The sequence below is a fragment of the Protopterus annectens genome, chromosome 2.part0 (assembly GCF_019279795.1).
Source record: "Protopterus annectens isolate FY-2018-M chromosome 2.part0, PAN1.0, whole genome shotgun sequence".
Taxonomy (NCBI): domain Eukaryota; kingdom Metazoa; phylum Chordata; order Ceratodontiformes; family Protopteridae; genus Protopterus; species Protopterus annectens.
In genome coordinates, this window is record NC_056728.1 from 1,940,381,166 (window position 1) to 1,940,402,451 (window position 21,286).

Here is a 21,286-nt window from a genome sequence, read left to right on the forward strand (position 1 = left end):
GACCAAGATACGTTTTTGTGGCACAGAATCCCACTTCTCCTCCTATCCTATCACCAGGCTTACAGCTAGTGCAGTCTCCATGCTGACAGCACAACTGATATGCTGAGGAGCCCAGTACAGCTTTCTAGTCATTAGGCTGAAGGTATTTCTGTAGCTGAATGGAAACATAGGTTAATGTTTGACTCATTTTTGTAAGGTAATGTTGATGTCTATAACACAAGAAGGTCTTGTATTGTATTAGAAGGCAGCTGCTATAAATTCATAGGGAACGGAAACATCTGGAGCGTCGGTTATTGCTAGACTAATAAGGAAGTCTGGTAGTAGGACATTATGGCTTTAGATTTATGGAAGCTGGTTCCAGCATCTTACAGAAAAGATGCTCTTTTGGCATTACGGAATTTCAGATTAGATTGTTGTTGTTACTTTTTTTCTATCTTGATTGTTTTAATCCAGTAATTCCAGTAAGCCTAAGTGTGTCTATTCTGTTGTGCCCCTGAAGCATTATCAGGTTAATTAAATTTGCACACAGAAATGGATTTTACTCAGCATTAAGAAGAGGTAATTTCCAGACCTTCACTTTTTAACTCACAAATAAAGGCAGAGGCACTATGAATTTGCTAATGGAACATTATACCTACCTTATCTGAAACACCAAATATTGCATCAATAAAGTTTAAACTTTCCAAAACTGTAACTTTAATAAATCACTATAAAAAAAATTTAAACAGTAAAATAAAAGTAGCTGTTAATAATTGTTTGTGTGAGGAGCATCTCTATATATATTACCTCTAAGGTCACACAAACTTGGAGAAGAAGAAACTTATTAAAAGTAAGAAACTCATCTTTTATGTGACCACATGACACAGGAAAGTACCTGCGGCAATTCAAGATTCAATGCACAAAAATGTCAGTAGCACTTAAAAGAGATTTAACAAAAGGGCTAATTTTGAGATGCGATTGTGGAACTAAAAGAAAAAGTAGTGCACTTGAAATGGTAAGAAGCAGAACCATTTTACTCTTTGTGAGTTTGTTTAGAGTTGGTATCCTTGCAACACTTTCATATCTGGTATTTTCAGTAACTCAGTTTTCATATCACAATCTGTCTGTATTACCAAGCAGGTTAGTTCATGCTTAGCAATAGAATGCTTATTTAAGATAAATGTACAATTTTCCTGTTATTTTAGTTTCTACCCACCGTACCATACAGCTTGTATTTTGTTGATTCTGTTTTGTTTTACTGTTTCTCTAAACATCTCATTTATATTTCATTCAATATCGATATCTGTGCAGTAACAGAAACCTGGTTCAAGGTTCCCGAGAGCACCCCAGTACTACAAGGTTATACCTCATACCATGCTTTTTGGCCCCAAAACTCGGACCGAACCACAAAAGGAGGGGGAGTATCCATATTCATCAAAGATACCCACACCTCCAGGTTAGTGGCACTGCACCAAACATCGGAGACCATCCATGTGCAACTAACAGTGGGTAAAACTGCCTTTCAGTTTGTAGCCTGCTACAAACCACCCTCGCAAACTCAGGAACCCCACTCGGCTTTCCTGAGAACATTGGAGAATATGAAGGTCTCTCCAAACACCATTATATTGGGTGACTTCAACTACCCAAACATAGACTGGGAGCACTACTCAAGCCCCAGCACCCTCGCCCAACGGTTCCTAGAATTTATAAATTCAAATGCTATGGAACAGCTGGTCACCACTCCCACAAGAGGGGAAAACATATTGGACCTGATCATCACCAATATGGGGACTCTATGTTCCATACTAGAGGTATACCCCTATTTGGTAAGATCTGACCATAAAATAATCTCACTGGACATCGATATCCTGTCCCCACCCCCACCCCCACCATTGAAATCACGGTGAAGAACTTCTCAAAAGCAGACTTCACACTTCTCAAAACCAAGGTGGAATCCTTCAAAGCCCCCGAGCCAGTGGAATATACGGCCCAAACCACAGAATCCTTTACAAACGCATTCTGTGGACACCTACATGAATGCATGGATTGTGCTATCCCAAATAAAACCAAGACTCACTCCTCTAAAGGCAGGAGACCTGTCTGGTGGACCCCAGCCATAAATAAGCTATACAACAGAAGGAGGAAGCTACTACATGATAGAGTAAAATCCCAAAAAGGGAAGGCATCTCTGATCAGTACTAGCAAGAAACTACGATCCCTCATAAAATCATCTAAGGCCAGCTTCGAATGAAAAATTGCACAACACACTAAAGATAATCACAAGGCCTTCTTTAGTTATGTCAGGAACCTGGGTGGCAACTCCCAGATATGCTCAGAGTTAGTGCAAAATGACAAAAAATACACTGAACCCACAGACATTGCCAACATCCTGGCAGACAGGTTCAGTGCAAACTTCTCCCCCCATAACCCCCAAAAGAGCAATTGTCTATCCCATCAGAGTGTAGCCTCCCTGACATCACAATGCACAGGTGAGAGCTGCCCTCTCCAAAGTAAAAAACACAGCATCAGTGGGACCGGACGGTGTCCCAGGCTGCGTCTTACATGAGCTCCAAGAAGAACTGAACCCTCACATAAAGTCACTGTTCACTCTCAGCCTTACCCAAGGAATGGCATACAGCAACAGTGGTCCCACTCCACAAAGGTGGTGCCACAATGGACCTCGGGAACTATCGCCCTATAAGCCTGACTAGCCTGGTCTGCAAAGCTATGGAGTGTATCATCATGGAACTCATAAACAAAGACATTGGGAACCTCCAAACACTGGATCCTACCCAGTTCGGCTTTGTTAAGGGCAGATCTTGCCTCTTGAGCCTAGTCGACTTCTTTGAAACAGTCACCAAGGCCATAGATACCTGGACCTCGCAAAAGCCGTCGACACAATACCCCACTCGGGCATCATAAATAAGCTCACCAGCTTAAATATCAACCCCTATGTCACAAGATGGGTTGCAAACTGGCTCGGGGATAGAACCCACATGGTCAGAATTGCAGGTGCCATGTCAGACTCTAAACCAGTTACAAGTGGCGTCCCACAAGGCTCAGTCCTAGGATCTCTCTTGTTTGGTATATATTTCTCTGAGGTACAGGCTAACACGGGAGGACTATGGCTGACCAAGTTCGCAGATGACTGCAAACTGGGTGCTATAATCGACTCGCTGACTGACACAAGCATCCTCCAAAGGGGCCTCATAGAGACAGATAACTGGTGCCAGAGCCATGGCCTAAAACTAAATGCCAAAAAGTGCATAGTCATCCCCTTTGGAAAAAACAAAGTGCCCACAAATGACCACATAGGTGGTAATCCATTAAGTATGGAAGAAGTAATTCGGGATTTGGGGACACAAGTAGATAGCAATCTCTCCTTTGACAATCACGTTGCCAAAGTGGTTAGAAAGACCTTCTATATAGACCACCATATCACAAAAGGGTTCACATCTAGATCAAGAGAGGTCATTGTGCCCCTCTACTCATCACGCATCAGGCCCATAATTGAATACAATGCCCCATTTGGGATGTACCTTACCCAACACCTGCAGCAACTGGAAAGACCCCAAAAGTACCTCACCAAGAGGATCAAGGGAGTCAAACAGATGCCCTACTCAGTTAGGCTAAAGAAACTCCAGTTCTACTCAGTTGCTTACAGCCTACTCAGAGGCGATCTGTGCCTGACGTATAAAGCCATGTCCAACCCTGAATTAATGGACATGCTCCACCTCAGGAAATCCAAATCCCTTAGAGCTGCACGCTCCAGGGACCTAAACCTCAGCACAGAAATAAATAGGACATGCTGGAGGGACAGATTCATATACCAGAGGCTCCCCTCACTCTGGAACAAAATCCCAATCCATGTTAGGCAGAGCCCCTCAATGACCCTCTTCAAGAGAAATCTTGACGAATGGATGGGAGATCGTAGGTTTACCCCTGGGATCTCTTCTGTGTCCATGCTTGACAGAGGTACAGTAAACTAACCTTAAAAGGGCTATCTTTTGTGACCTACTATACAAAGGGACAGTCAACTAATCTAAAAGGGTGGTGAAAGCCAAACACACTCTGGCTAGGCTTATAAATGCCCTAGGGCAGATAGCCTAGTATCAACCTATGAACCTATGAACCTAAGTAAACAGTCTCTCAGTGGTAAAGTAAGTTAAAAATGAAGTGGTTTTACTTCTTTTTTCTTTTTATGTAAACAATTTTATTAAATTGCAACTAAAGCAGTAACACAACTGTGCATGCATTAATGTAAAATAAAACAAACCACAGTAACATTTGCAAATGCATATGATTTTCAGTTATGTTTAATAGCGCATTTTCTTTGACTTTTCATGAAATACTGTGTTTGTTTCAGCGGGCCACTGTGGATCTCCTGAACCTATTGTAAATGGTCACATTAGTGGAGATGGCTTCAGTTACCGAGATACTGTAGTGTATCAGTGCATTGCTGGCTTTCGATTAGTTGGTACCTCAGTCAGAATATGCCAACAGGATCACAAGTGGTCAGGAAAACCCCCTGTTTGTGTTCGTAAGTACAGTGCTTTTAATTGATCGAAGATGTTGTTTTGGCTGTAATGGATACATCGTGACCAAAAACTCCATGGTTACAGTAACAAAATGTTTGATGTATATTTCAGGCAATAATGATACCACTAGTGTTACATGTAAAGCTATTCCATCTAACAAACCATTTATCTTCCCTTACTGTGTATACTTTCTCTTTCATGTTTATATTTTATCCTGAGATGTTTTCAAAACATGAGCAGTTATAAAATAAACCTAAATATTAACAGAATAAATGGCTAACAAAAACTGAGTACATTTAAGCAGCCTGCACCCTGGAAGGGATATAGCACTGGCAGATGAACAGCATAGCACCACGGCTTAGCAACAGATGGCATATTTATTTATTTATATGTATATTTGTTGTTTATATTTGTTGACTGGGTATTTCCAGATGGGCAGAGTTCATTAAAGTGGAGATAAAGGAAGAACAGCCTGAAGAGTAAGAAAATAAATGTTCAGTAAAGGCACACCAGTGGAATTCACACAAACAGCTTATGAATGAATAAAAGACTGTTAATTAAAATAAGTAATTTACATAATACTCAGAATGAATGCAAGTATGAAAAGTGTGTTAACATGTCACTGCGTGTAGTCAACAGTAAACATGCAAACATATGAACAGTATCAGGTTAACGTTATGCTAATAGCTTTAAATCTATGTCTACTTACATGAATTATAAACATGATATACAATTTAACACTGAGGAGAAAGCATCCAGAGTCAAGAGCATAAGCTCAGAAAAGACAGGAAAGGCACTTTGTGAACAGGATGGAAATAAAACAGGGCAGCATGGTGTTTCAGATTTTAGAATATCTGTTGCATAGCTCCAGGATGTAAGGTTCATTTTCCACCTACACTCACTGTATGTGTAGAGTTTGCATATTCCCCTCTTCATGTTGTTGCTGTACTGAATATTTAGTGACACCAGATAAGTGCCCTGTTGGGGTTATTTTTATTCATTTATTTATTTTTTTAATTTTATTTTCTTGGTCTTATACTTTTTATCACTGCCTAGAGTTCATGTCATCCAAGAGGGCAAAATGTCAGTGTGGGAGGCAGATTCCCTATTAGGATTATCCCACTCTCTTTTTTGTTTGGGCGCTTCCCATGACCATACCTCTTGTAGTATCCGTAAGGCATTTGTACCTAAGACACTCAGAAGACGTTTGTCTTCCCTGGCCATTTTTTTTGAAAATTAACAGCTTGGACAGTTATCCCAGCTACCATGGTGGAATCCTTTAACCCCCAGATACTCCCATTAGGTAAGAAGGCGGCAAAGAGGTCTTGGCTGTTTTCCTTAGCTTTCTTGCCTCCACCGAACATTCCTCTAGAAGCAGGTTAGCTCTGTAGATTGTTCAGTGTTTACATCAGATTCCTCTGTCATAACCCCATTAGAGGCTAGCATGGATCTGTCTTTTTGCACATCTGCTGAGGCTTTGCAGGCATCTGTTCCAGTCATTGAGGGGGGAACCATGGTTGATTATCTTGGAGGGCCCTAGGGGGATTCTGCAGATATTGGTCAGGAAGGAAGCTCCAGGTTCTCTTTTCAAATCTCACCAATGAATGGAACTTCCAGCATTTGCAAGGGCTGATGACCCTTCCAAGAAAAGACAAAAGCTTATACATGTTTTGGTCTGTCCTATGGATCCTCAAAGGGAATGACAATAGTTTACTCAAGGCTTGTTCTGTACCTTGATGGCCCTAAAACCTCAACGGGTTTCAGTAACCACTCATCCTTGGACCTGTACACCTTCTAAACAGTTTAGGGAACCAGATTCCGAGAATAAGGATTCCATGTCTGGTGGGCGGATTTTGTCCTATTTTTCACAGATGCCTTTACCTTTTGCTTATAGTTCTTATGAACCATGAGTCTCCTTTTGAGAAATTGTCCTTTGTGGGCAAAATTGCTAAGATGATGGAATTCTTTAAGTGGGATTCTTCTTAAGTGCCAGATATTCAGAGAAGATATTATGAGTTGCTTCAGGTAGATACTCCTAAAACATTGGCAGTTACTCCTGTGTTGGCTGCCATGTTAAATACTTTCATTGCTGCTTCCAAGCCTCCTGTTCCTCATGCTCTTGCTCTTAAGAAACCTGATTGGTATTATAAGGTTACTGAGCATTGTCTGCTTTTATGTAAATGTCTTTCTTCTGATCCAGCTTCAGTGTCAGTCTCTTCTGACAAACTTTCTAAATTTTTGCCCTCTTCCAAACTTTTGCTTTCTGCAATGTAGTGTATTGGCAAGAAAGTTTACACTACTTCTTCTTTGGTCTTTACTGCTATTAATTATCAGACCCATATGACCAGATATGCTCTGGTCTTTATTTGCTCAGGATTTTCAGGTTATCTGTGCCTCCCTGGTTGTTTTGATAATCTGCTGCCTTATCTTTTTAGGTTCTGGCTCTCAAGTGGCTCACCACTCTAATGCATTTAACAATAACGCTGCTGATGCCTCATAAAGGGCTGCAGCATTTGGGTCCTTCGTGAGGCACATTATTCTTGGCTTCTTCTCCAGTCTCATTCTGAGCACATTAAGATCAGGTTGTCAGATGCTGCTTTGGATAATACTCATCTTTTTGGGACTGCTGTTGCTGACATGTATAAGTCTCTTCAAGAGAAAGGCAAAGGCTTCCAAGACCTTAAACATATTTTTCTCTCCTATCCCTAAGTTCCAGAGGAATTATCCTTCCAGGTCTAATTTCATTTGCAGGCAACCCCTCCAGGCCTCCAAGGGCAGGAAGATTGGGAGGCAGGTCCACTCTGCTAAAGCTTCTCAGATTTCTGTGGCCCTGAAGACTACTTTGTCTGATAAGCCTGCTTCTCTTTGACAACCCCCCTCCCACCATTACACAAGGTTCCTTTGTCCATTCAGCTCTCCTTTGTATTCCAAATTGATGTCTCATCACTTCAGACTCTTGGGTTCTTTTTGTCGTCCATCAGGGATATGGAAATCTATCCCTCCTTTTCAGGGATTCCTCAATATCCTCAAGAGCAATGTCTTCATTTCTTGGAGTTTGTAGGGTCCCTGTTGAACCAAGGGACCATTCAACCTGCCCCCCCTTCCCAAGTGGGAAGGGGTTTTTATTCCAGGAGGATCCTTGTTTCTTGATTTAAGGGCTCTTGAAGACCTATTCTGGATCTCTCCCAGCTCAATACCTTCTCAAGACCCCTTCTTTTCAGACATTTAGTCTTCAGACTCTGTTTCCTCTTTTATTACCCCTGTCTTTTCTGGTGCCCTTGGATCTGAATGATGCTTACCTTCATATTTCTATTCACCATCTTTTCAGGAAGTTTTTACACTTCTCTGTGTCTTCCTCTCATTTTCAGTTTTATGATTAGACCTTTGGCCTCTCTACCACCCCAAGGGTATTCACAAAATGTCTAGCTCCTGTGATTGCCTTCTGTAGACACCAAGGCATTCCGATTTTTTTTTATCTAGACAACCTACCACTTTAGGCACCTTCTCCCAGCAGATTATTGCAGGCTCTGCAGTTCATCATCTCTGTTCTTCAAAGTCTGGGGTTTGCTATCAACTTCCAAAAGTCTGCCCTGATTCCCTCTCAGGATCATGTGTATCTAGGATGCAAGATTCAGATGTTTCCAGTGTTGGCCTCTCTTCCACTTTCAAAGGTATTACCGTTGACAGCCTTGTTTCAATCTCTTCTTCCTCTGACTGTCATGCCATTCAGGGAGTTTCTTCAGGCCCTGGATGTGAGGTATTGCCATCTGTGCCATAGGGCAGTGCATGTGTAGCATATACCAGCATAGTTAGCTGGAGTTTTCTGGATGGTTTTATGTCATTTGACTGTCACGTTGACTTGTACAGATGCTTGTGTTAAAAATTAATCAACAGTGTTATTGTAACTAATTAAATGTAGATATTTAAACAAAGAATTCTGTAAGGGAAGAGTAAAAGTTTTTAAAACTGTTCTATAATTTTCCAGTACTGCAACATATCTTAGCAAAGCTCTGAATGTGTATTGTACTAGAGTCAGGTGATAAAATGTGATGTAATTCTATAACCAGCACTGAGAGGATGGAACTCTCACAGCAGCTTGTTTTGTTTTCTTTGCATCCTGGTATAAAAGATCTATGTCAGTTATTACCATTAATTGAGTTCAGTTCAGTTAGTTGGAAACTCATCACCTTGCCGAAGTAAGCATCTCAGGATCTAATCTTGCCTTGCTGTATTAATTAAGTTAGCTAGGAACAGTTATTCTTTAGACAGACAGGATATAGAATGAGATTAGTTAAGTAGTGTTTTTCTGTATCTGTTTAAATTTGTCCAACTGTGTTATGTTTATTTCTCCTGTATTTGAAATATTGGTGTTCATTGTACATAGATATTTAGTATTCTCATATTTTGAACTTTATTATTAAATATTTTTTTATACCTTTCATTGTGGCTGGTCTTTTAGGGAATAATTTTAACATCTTCAGAGTACTTGTTATTATTTTAGTTATGCCTTGGCCACTCCGAAAAGCCTGGTTGCTTTGGTTACATTCTACCATTTATATTTGTATTGATTTTACTCAGTATAATTAGATACCCTTGTAAGAACCTGATAGTAGCTGACTGATGGCAGTGAGGTTACCTTATAGTCTGGACAGAAGGAGTACATTTCCCAGCAGAGTGTGAGTGTCTTCTGTGGGTGTGTGTGTGTGTGTGTGTGTGTGTGTGTGTGTGTGTGTGTGTGTGTGTGTGTGTGTGTGTGTGTGTGTGTGTGTGTGTGTGTGTGGGTGTGGGTGGGTGTGTGTGTGTGTGAAAATCAAATATTCAGGTATAGGTGTGCCACCTTCTTGGCACTGGGGCACAGTGCTCCAAAGTGAGTCTTACTTGGGATCTGGAGAGACAGAGTGTCCAGTCCCAGGTATGGAGGGTGTTCCCTGTGTGCTCCTGGAGTAAACTTTGCATGCTGCAGAGAGCTGCATCTTAAAACACTGTGTAAATCCATTATTGTTCTTCGTGACCATCTCTCACCAGTGCAGTGGTGAGGATTGAGGCTCCCTGATTACAGGTCCAGGGTAAACAGATGCCATCACACTGGGATTCATAGCCCTTTCTGTTCCAGTGCTTACACTTGCTAGACTACATATGTGGAAGCTTCAATGGTACCTCACTTCAGTTTGGCTGCAGCATCGTCACCTTCTGAATTTCAGTATATCTCTCCTTCCCTGTCTCAAGAATGAATCAAGTGGTAGATTCAACAGTTTGCTGTCAACCCAGGCTGGCCCTTTCAGTCTCCAGTCCCTTCTCAAGAGCTGTTCACCAATGCCTTGGAGATGGAGTGGGGGCATCTCTTGGTGACCTTATAGTTCAGGATCTTTGGTCTCCCCATCAGAAATCAGACAATATCAACTTCAAAGAGAAGAGTGCTCTGATTCTGACCTATCAGGCTTTTCACACCATGTTTTCTGTGGGCCCCCTGAAGGTGTACACAGACAACACTACAATGAAGTGGTATGTCAGTCTTACCTCTTCTGCAGGATGGCACTTCAGGCTTGGGAAGTGGCTGTCAGTTATCAGTTAACTCTTCAAGCAGTACACATTCCTTCAGGGCACAATCTTCTGGTAGACTCTCTGAGCAGAACCAAAACACAGACACAAGAATGGATGCTTCACAGAAACATGTTTCTGGACATTGTCTATCAATGGGGCATTCTTCAGCTAGATCTTTTTGCCTTCCCTCTGATCAGGAAGTTTCTTCTCTTCTGCTTCAGAGTGTCATGCCATCTGGCTTGGAAGATGTATGCCCTATCCTTTCCTTCAAGGAGGAGGTTTCTTTATGTTTCCCTCCTTTTCCTTTGTTTTCAAGAGTCCTGCAGAAGATTCAGCTGGACTCCCCAAAAGTCTTGCTAGTTACCCTCTTTTGGCCAAGACAGCACTGCTTCCCCCTTTTAATGCATCTGGCCAGAGTAGCCATCACAAGTTACCTCACTGGTTGGATCTCCTCACACAGGACAAGGAGTCTCACATTCATCCCCACTTGTCCACTCTGCAACTGACATTGTGAGTGATAAGGTTTTAATCTCTTTCAGGCGCCTGTTTTCTGATAATGTGCTCAGTGTTTTACAGGAGGCATGGAGACCCCTCAACCAGAAAAATCTTATAAGTCCAAATAGAAGAAATTATCAGTCTGCTGCCATGCTTGTAACCAGAACCCTTTTTTGTGGGGTTCCGTCTGATCCCATCTTATTTGTGTGAGTTGTTCTAGTCTTGCTTAGCCTATTCTTCTGTGAAGGCCCATTTGTCAGCCATTTCTGTTTGTCTGCCCTTGAACCTATTCGTCCTCCATGAGACCTTTTTTGTTTTGGAAAAATTGAGTCAGGCTTCTTTTGAACCTGTAGATTCTGCTTCTTTGTAACATTGTACCTGGAAGACTGTCTTGTTGCTGGCTCTTACTTCTGCTCAGAGGGTTTCTTAGCTCGAGGCCCTTATGGACATTCCATCTTTTTTGTTTTTTCACAATGAAATGGTGTCCCTTTGTACTAAACCTTCTTTTATGCCCAAGGTAGTAAATAGGTTGTCTTTGAATCAGTCAGTACATCTCCCTTCCTTTTTCCCTTCTCCGCAGTCTGCTACTGAGGGAGTCCTGCATACCTTGTATTTGCACAGCTCAGGTATGATTTGAATAACTGTAAGCTTTTTGTTATTTTTCATCCCAGGTCTTTGGGTTTGGCTACTCTAAGCAAACCATCTCTCAGAACATGCTAAAAACTGCTAACACAACCAAATGTAAACTTCTCCTCAGAGAACACCTAACCAACAACTTGCTCTCCTCATGCACAAAGCCAGGCTGAGCACTATTCTATGTCTCTTAGTTCTCTCTACTTCCTCCATCCTTCACTGTACTGTACTCCTATTTCATCCACTGCACCTAAATCTATACTGGAAATGTGATATGTTTAGATGTATGCATATTGAATATTGTACCACCCTACTGTATACTGTCTCTCTAAAAATCAGCCTCTTGTGTTATTTATGTACTCTTTATTAATTTTGCCCATTTCCAATATGTAATTATCTGTATTGCTTTTAATTTTATCTCATGTTACTTTGTAAATATTTTTACTGTATATGTTTATTACATGTATGGAGCTTTTCTCCCTAGGCCTCCGCTTAAAATGGGCCCTTGGCCCAGTTGGACATACCTGGTAAATAAATATAAAATAAAATAAATAAATAATCTCCTCCTGGATATCTAAGGCCATTTTCTTTTGTTATTCTTTTCATGGCAAATCTCTGTCTGCTTCTGTTAGAACTCATACCACTAGGGCTATTGCCTCTTCTGGTGCCTTCTTCAAAGGTTGGACACCATTTCCATCCTTGAAGCTATTACTTGGTCTTCCATGGATACCTTTACTGTGCATTATAGGTTGGATATAGTTTCTAGGGTCAGAGCAGGTTTTGCTGAAACCATTTTGTGTGGGTTTGTTGAAGGCAATGTTCAGCCTTCCAACTCCCATTCTGTTTCTTGAGCTTTTTTTACTCTTCGTTCTGTATCAAACACTGCAACAGTGATATAGATATAGAAGTACAACATAGAACAGTTATGTAAAATCTTACCATAACATTAGATGTCCTTCTCTTCACTCTTGCAGTATTCGCTCCCTCCCTCCAACCCCCTCTTGTTTATTCTGCATTTTTTTCCTTCTGAATGTGCATAGACTTCTTTATCCTATGACGACTGTTCTTTTCTGGGGCAATTCAGTTCTAGGTAGTCGTGTCCGTATGTCCCTTTTATGTCCTACATTCTGTGCAGGAAGCATAAGTGGGACATATGGCACAAACAAGATCTCTTTTAAGCTTGTTTATACTGGCCGACTGACGGCCTGCCCAGGGCTGGGTATCCCGTCTGTATTGAATACTGCAGCACTGAAGAAAAGAACACCTACTGTTATGGTAAGAGTTTACACAAATGTACTTTCTGCCTGTAATTGTAGGTCATGTAGCGAATGTCATCACTTTGAAACCACATTTTGCTCCCATTGCTAGATTCGCCAAATCTCAATTTTAGGGTGACTAATTTTAGTATGATCCTTGACTTTTTTAACTATTGGATTTACTGTCCTATTATTCTCATAACTCTCAACTGTATAGATTTTCACAGAAGGTCCAGATTTGTCCTACATATTTTAGTCTATTTTTCATAAAATTGTTTTCTTGTAATTTAGTGGCAAAACATTAGACTGAATTCAGAAAATAATGACAGACATTTGAGTTTAAGACTTGATATCCTTCAGAAAATTCATGCTAATGCAAAACCTGTTATTCTATCAACTTAAAAAAATTTTAAGAGCAATATTTAAAAACTGTCCCTATTTTTGAGCCTTTGTAACACTTTTTTATGGCTTTGGCCAGAATTTTTGCTCCAAGAGGTCAAGAGGTATGAGCTTCTCCATCTGATGTATGCCTGTTTATCTCTTAATAAAAATACAAGAAAAAAATACAGCATTGCCAGTGTGTGATTTGCTGACGGGTATAGTTCATGCTGAATCAAATCTAATAAAAAAATGTTTCCTGTACAGACAAATGAAGATGGTTATTACAATTGTATTTACATTCCTTAAAAGAGAACACTAAACTTTCATAATACTAAAATAATGTATTCTGGTTTCAGGAGACTGTGGTAGGGTCTTTACATGTAGTGTACATAAATGCTTTTAACAATCCCTTATATATCATAAATTCAAACATTTGTAAATTTATTTTAGAAAACATGTTAAGGGCTTTCAGGAACTCAATTCAAAGAGAGCAAATACACCTTACATTAGATGACCATTTTTCTAAAGACGGACAGGAAGACAGAAAGTTTCCAGAAGGTTGTCCCCCCTGTGAACCTCATCAGCATCCTACAGCAATTCCATTATAGATTTATAGCGGGCCATCTGAGTCTCATTATTTTGATTGGACCTTCAAGACTGACTTCAGTAACTGATTTAGTAACATGAGCTGTTGCAGTCTACACTGGCAAAAAGAATATTTCCCAAAGTGCACCTGTGATGCTAAAATGAAAAACTAGTTGAAGGTACATTTGAATTCTTGTACCTGATGCTAATGCTGTATTTGCAGATGTGGTTAGTTACATTTTTGCTTCTGCTCCATTAAGTTAATGTTTTTTTTTGTCACTGACTAATTTATAATTTTTTTTTGTTTGTATTATTTATACCCTTTATTTTGAGAACCACAGCACATTTTTTTCAAAGCTTAGTTGGTTCTTTCTCTAATCATTAAAGCCACCTGCCCTTTTTTATGACAAGCTCTGATTATGTAGACGCTTCCATTTTATGCTGCTCAATAAAGTATCAATCTGTCTAAAGGTTATTATTAAATCTTAATATTTACTTCACTGTTTTCTTGCATATTAATAAAAAATGGTTATAGCATACTTAATTTATATTATGCTGCTTATACATTTGTCAATTTGTACTTGTACAAATTTAATTCCTTGAATAAATATAAACGTATTACTTAAGAAAAATATGCCATCCATGTTACATGTAGAATACAGTGAAATTATTATTTTAAATGCCTGCCCTGTTTTACCCCATACCATAGCTCTCAGCCTTCTGTTTCAAATATGTGGAACACTACCTCTGATAATGTGGAACAAATGGGCAAACTGTGGAACACTTAACTAACAATATTAACTAGAAAACTCACAGCATGGTTAGCAATTGCTAATTCATACTAACTTGAAGTCTTATTGATGAATTAATATGATGTAATATTATAGAAGTTTGTTAAGAAAATAGTGCCAAATAAGTGACATACCATTTCTTTGTGGAATTAAGTGGAACATGTAATTTTTAAGACAGAAAATTGAAGATCATTCCTCATAATGAGGACAGTTGAGAGGTATACCCCATAATAAATTCCTGCCATATATAAATTTATGTATTTGTTTATTTATTTATTTATTTGCTTTGTTTACCTGGAAAGTCTGACTGGGCCAGAAGCCTGTTTTCAGCGGAGGGCTGGTGAGAAAAGCTCCACAGAAATATAAGCAAAATACAATAATTAGATAGTACAATATCATACATATGGTAAGATGCAGAATACACATCATCTAGTTAGTCTGTACATTAAAGTATTCGATACTGTTTTCTAGTAGATACAAGTTCAAAAAAGAAAATCACACAAGCTTTTCAGTAAGGATCTCTACAAGAATAATAAAATTAGTACTGTGTACATATTAAATAATAGTCATGAACAAATGATTTTTTTTTTTTATGAGCAGTATTAACACTAAGGAGAAGGAGAAAAATGTGGTAAGGAGTGGGCAGTATAGTAAGAAAGTTACGATATCTTGTCAGTCAGTTCTGGTGCAGGAGCAATCCCAATTTTTGGATAGATGTTCAAACTGTTTGAGATTGGTAGATTCAGGTGTGTTTTGGAGGGTGCTGGATAGAGAGTTTCATAATTTGGCTATTTGATTTAAGAACAGGGCTTCACCATGAGTGTTGTTAGCTTTGTTTACTGTGTGGAAGTTTCGTTTTGTAAATCTTAGACTTCATGGACATGAGTAGGGAACAGCAAGTTCCTTGAAAGATGGGCAATTGTCAGGATGGAAGATGATATTGTGTGTGAGTTTTTAAGTTGGTAAAGATGGAGAAGGTTAGCTAGCTTGAGCAATATGGTGGTGGGTTTGATGGGGAAGGATGGCTGCAAAGCGGGCTATTTTGCTGTAGCAAGTTTCCAGTTTGGTTAAGTCTGATTTTTTTTTTAATTTGTAAAGTAAGGTAAAGCATAAAGGAGCATAGCGAGGAGGAAGGTTCTGGTTATGGCTATGCTGGTATTGTCAGTGGGGAATGGCTTGCTTCTGTACAGTGAGCCAAGTTTAATGTGAACTTTCTTAATTATGATGGCTATGTGTTAGTCATATCTGAGTTTGTTGTCGATAGTCACACTGAGGAGCTTTGTATGCTCAGCTGGCTTTATGACTGTGTTGTTTGCTGAGAGAATGGTGAAAGGAGGGGTGGTAGGTGATTGTTTGCTACTGGTAAATAGCATCAACTGTGTCTTTTTGGGGTTGAGGATTAGTTGTGATTTACTAAGATATGTTTTGATATCATTAAAATCTTGTCAGACTATTATTTAGAAGTATGGTAAGGTATCTGCTGAGCAGATTAAAGTTGAATCATCCACATACTGAATTACTTTAGCTTGTGTTGTGGATGAGGCTAAATTATTAGAGAAGATGTTGAAAAGAAGGAACCCTAGTATGGATCCTTGGGGACCATCATACTGCTTGTTGTCTGTCAGAAAGATAGCTTAGGAAGTAGGAGAGGGAAGTCTTTGATAGGTTTAGTGAGGCAAGAGAATTAAGGAGGTTCTCATGGGAAACGGTGTTGAACGCTTTTGACATATCTAGGAAGACTGATGCTACTTGCTGGTTTGAAATTCTGAGTTGGTTGATGGTGTTAAATAAATTAATTAGGGCTGTGGTAGTGCTGTGTTTCACTCTAAAACTGTGTTGGGAGATAGGCAGAGCTATGGTAGAATAAGCCAGGGCGAAGGGAGCAGGCTGGTCCACCTCAGAGAGGAGTGCAAATAAAAGCAATTAGTATGAGAAGTAGAAACCTTGGAGCTGTAAGGTAAGTGAAAGCAAGGAAAAGGTAGAGGCAGAAAGGTAGGAGTGTAACCAGATAGTTGCAGAAACACTACCGTTATGGCCTTGGTGTGTAAGTAAATCAACAAAGGAAGGCAAATCTATTTGGGAACAAAATACACCAAGTAAATAGTACTAGCCTTTACAGGAATTCCAATAAGGTGGCAGATTTATTTGGGACATGATACAGCAAGTATAATGTTAGTTGCACCACCAAGTGATGACAGACAAAGCTATAGTTGCTTAGGGTGGGGGAGACCCCTTTCAGGTGTGCACAATGACTGAAACAATGTTTAAAAAATAATTATTAAAAGACCAAATTTGCTAGTAATATGAATTGTAAACATTCAGTATCCTATGCAGACTTTTCTGGTGGGTATCATTATTAAAAAAGTGTTATTCTTGGCTTTACATAACTGTAGGAAGAAACCAGACCATAGCAGTAATTTTATTTGGCAATGTTGCAGTTGCTGGGGGGGGGCGAGTTGCGATGATAAAAGCATAGCAAGTGTGCTGTAAAAAAGAGATAATAACTGATTTTAGGAATATAGATAGTTATTGTGAAGTGCACAATACCTCAGTGAGCAGTAGCGTAAGAGGAGTGAGGGTGAGCTGGCTGAGTGCAGATATATGTTGTTAGGAGAGGTATAAAGGAACCTCAAAAGGCTGTAAGGGGATCTGTGGTGTCTGTGGAGTGAGTGTGCAATGATTGAAACAGATAGAAGTTCAACAGACCACAATATACGGACTGCTGACCTCAGGGGTTGTAGTGGATTAGATAGGCAGAAATCATATAATAGTAACAGTAAAACACATACTTATGCAGTCATCCTTTTTCAGAATAACAGTGTAGTAGGCAATAACTGGTTAGAACACATTTGAAAATAATATGGAACACACACACATATGCATGACTGTGATATTAAGTAATACAGAATAGCACTGATCAATAGAAGCCAAAGAAGCTTGCCAGTTGCCAACAGAGAACAAGTGTTTCCATCTCTGACAACTTAAAACACTGCTTTAGTAAATGGAATATGTGCAGTTGCAGCTTCTAAAAATAACTAGGGAAAGGATACTGTAGCCAAGTACAAAAAACAGTCAAAACCAGTTAAGGAGCATTACATTACACAAGTCACCAGCCAGAGTCCATTGTAAGCATAACAGCATATTTAACAGCAAAGAGTGTATGTAGTAAAATCAGCTGCTACTTCAGTTAGTTCCCAGACTACATGCAGTTAGCTAAGTACTTCAGTTGGAAAGCATAAAAATGCCTATTGACCAGGTACACAGCAAATATTTGAGAATAACTTAAACAATTGCAGGCACTTACTTGTGGATGTGCACACTGAAAAGGGACTGGGGAGAGCACGCTCACCACGAGCAGGCCAAAATAACTATTTAAAAATGGTGCCACTCAAGAAGGGCCACTAATATAGACTACTCGATGTGCATGGGGGTGGGGGTTAGAGGAGGGAGATACACAACGGGGGAAGGTAAAACCAGAAAAAGCAGGTAGAGTTATGTCCTACCCCCCTCAGAGACAAGTGCAAAGAAAAACAATATCAGTATGAGAAGTGGAAATCTTGGAGCTGTAAGGTAAGTGAAAGCAAGAGAAAGCAAGGAGGAGGTAGGGGCAGAAAGGTAGGAGTGTAACCAGATAGTTGCAGAAAGACTACTTTTATGGTCTTGGTGTGTAAGTAAATCAACCAAGGAAGCCAAATCTATTTAGAAGCATTGCCTCCTTTACTGACTCAAAATCCTTTTGTTATAAGCCATTCTGTATTCCAGTGCCTGTACTGCAGTAGTTTTAATTAACCAAAAGGTAGAGGTTTCCTTTTTTTCTCTTTAAGATCCATTTATGCTCACTTACCTTTTTCTTGACAAAGTTTACATCTTCTCTTGATATCTTGATTCTGTCTGCATTCTCATCAGCCCTCATTGGATTAAGTTGAAATGATGCCTCCTTAAACTCTTTTGTTATGGAATCATTTTTTTCAGAATGCTTGTTTCATCAATGGATACAGTCATTAGCTCATAATTAAATACTAATCTTATGGTCCAGGTGAAAACTAAGAACGTTAATCTTGACAATGAGTAATAATAAGAGACCATCCCGTGGTAGTGGTGCTGCGGTAGCGTTGTCGCCTCACAGCAAAACGTTGTTGCATTTGATTCTCAGCTAGAGCGTTTTCTGTGTGGAGGCATGCATGAATGGGCGTGCCTTCATTGGAGGTTGTGCGTCAGAGCTGATAACTCTGCACATAAAAATCCACTACCAAACATTAGCAGACCGGAGTTCCGCTGTGGTGACCCCTAACCGGGATAAGCCGAAAGACACAACACGTTTTTAGTAAGTAGATTGTTTCCACATATCCTTTTATGAGTTAACAGGCAGCCATCTTTTACGAAGACTGGTTTTGAAAGTTGCTAAAGAATTACTTTGCTTGATGTGAGATGGAATCTGTTCCAGAAACAGTGGATCCATACTGCAGGATCTCTGTTCTTCTGTCAGTTGTTTTTAATGTGATAATGAAAATTTAGGTTTCTGTAGCAGATATTTTATGTACTGAGGGTTTTATGAAGATGAAGGCAGTCAAAGAGAGCAGTATTTTTCTTGATACTAAATACTAAGCAGTGATTTCTCTACAGGAGTTTATTTGAAACAGGGTATATGGAGAGGAATTTTAAACTTTCTGAGCAAATTATTTTGTCAAAACCTATGTAATTCTTAGTGAGAATCTCTGTGGTCTTTCAAGATGCTTAAGATACTTGGAGTGGTAAATATAAATGGGGTGTTATATTCAGTAATATGTCTATTTTAAGGGTTAGTAAAGAGAGAGAGTATGACTTCTTTGGACTTAGATGGTTAACCGCATAAAATGTGTTACACAAGGAAGAATGATTTTCTGCCTGTGATTGTAACATGATGATCAGAAGACAACTTGTTCATAGGTTAGTACTAGGCTAACTGCCCTTTTGGGCCATTTGAAGCCTAGCCAGTTACCCCATGTGAGAATCAAACCTTGCACCTTGTGTCTTTAAGATAAATACCTTAACCATTACGTCATCCTCCCACCTCTTGATCAATGATAATTTTATATGGTTTAGGGGTGGGGATATCATTTATATGGTATGAAGTCTAGATTTTCTAAACATAATTATGCTACCTTTTTTGATGTTAAGAATGAACTCATGATTAATGCAATAGCTGGTTTTATCTATTCTTTATTATAGGATCTCTGTGTCAGATGAGGATGTGACAACTGTGCTTAGTATGAAGTATTTGGCATACTTAGTTAACAGTAATTTCTTCACAACAGTTTTCACATCTGAGAAGTATGTGCCTTAAAGCAGTAGGCCTAAGACAGACCTTTTTCTGACTTGAAGTATTCCAAACGCTAACCATGCATATCCTGTCAGCAACATAGCTTGCTATTCATCAGATTATGTAGATGGTTACGATAAGTTAGGTGAATTTGTCTTTAATACTTGGAGGTGTGAGTCAGAAGTCTTGGTCAGATCTAGATAAGCAATGTGGAGAGGGACTTGCCTTAATCAAAGGCATCAGTGACCCTTTCAAAGAAGTTAGCTATTTTAAGCACATGGTATCTACCATTTGAAAAAACAGATTACTTGTGGTGAAGGGTTAGAAGGACATGAGGACTGCTGCTTGTTAGCTTAATGATAATTTATTAATTTGAATTTGCTCACTGAGAAATTCCAAAGCCCCTTTTCAATAGAGGCCCAGGGAAGAAGCTCAGCAAAGTTACAGTATAATTAGTAGGATTTTAATAACAAAGATGTACATAACTTTGTATGCAAGATAATTGTCATGTGAGGGACAACAAAAGAGAGAAAACACTGAAGAATCATTACCAGAAGAGTATGAGGTTTTGTTAGAGAACATTACTGAGGATTAAACAAGATTGAATAATAATGCAATAAATAAAGAGGAATAATAATTAGAGGTGGTTGGAAGGAAACAGGAAGCTAATGATAGTGATGTAATGTCAGTACCATAAATAGAGGCAAAAACGATGTTGAGTGCAGATAGAGGGTTGTTGCATTGGACAGGTTTCAAAAGAGGACTGTGAGTGCATTTTAGAGGACTCTAGAGAGAGGTGATAGGAAGGCAGTAGGTCAGAAATTTAAAGTTCGATGGAAGTTCCACCTTTGTAGAAAGGAAAAATGTAAGCTTGTATCCAGCAGTGAGAGAAGTGCAGTTCTTGTATTGATTCATCAGCCAGTATGGATACAGGGTAGATAATGGTATCTGCATGAATTATTCAGCAGGAAGACTCTCTGGACAGAGCAGTATGTTTTAGTTTTGAGAGACATGACTTTAGCTTTGAGTTGGAAGTTGGCTGAAATTTGTGTGGCTTTGAGTTGATGTTTTAGAGTGGAATGGGCAGACAAGTATGAGAATCTATATGAGTAGAGAGTGAGAGTGGGAGATTGCAACACTGATAAAGTGGGAGTTAAACGAGCAGGCTATGCTGTATTCTGGAAAAGTAAGATAAGAATTTGTTGTGAAGGTTTGCCTGATTTCAGGAATTGTGAGATACCTGACTAGAATGTTTTTGATTTTGTATTTGAGTTTTGGAGATCTGAAAAGTTACTTTTGTCTTCAAAGACTTGGGCTTAATATTTATTTCTATGTAAGTGGTAGGCTTGGGAAGAAGATAACTTTTTGTTTGTTTGTTATCCAAGTGCTTCAATCTTTGTCACATTGTGTAATTCATTGTTTAGTCTGTAAGGACAACCATGTTTATGGATTAACCTTGACTTGAGTCCTTCTTATGGAAGGCATGTTAATTTCAAATACTTAGGAATATATAGTGAAAGTGAATAATTGTTTCATCAAAGGTAAAGATGAGTGGTGGTCACTTAGGCAGCTGGGTAGTAATCCTATTTATTGTATATTTGTAGTGCTTGTGTTATATTTGTGGTGTTTTGTTAGAATCCATTTAATGATTGTTTCCTATTCTGAAGAGCTGCTGAGTATTGTGGGGAGATTATTTGGGGGTAAAGAGTAAAGTTGATGCGAAGTAGGAAGGATATGTAGGTCTGTAGTAGAGAAAGAGGCATTGCAGGTGGTCCAGTTGATGTTTGT

At 39.3% G+C, this 21,286-nt stretch overlaps 1 protein-coding gene across 1 annotated transcript in view; it reads left to right on the forward strand.

Moving 5' to 3' along the window:
- LOC122792903 (CUB and sushi domain-containing protein 1-like) overlaps positions 1-21,286 on the forward strand; it is a 4,548,980-nt gene that overhangs the window by 3,311,600 nt on the left and 1,216,094 nt on the right. The window contains exon 42 of the mRNA XM_044060461.1: positions 4,346-4,519. Within this exon, the coding sequence (XP_043916396.1) occupies positions 4,346-4,519 (174 nt within the window). The remainder of the gene's footprint in view (positions 1-4,345; positions 4,520-21,286) is intronic.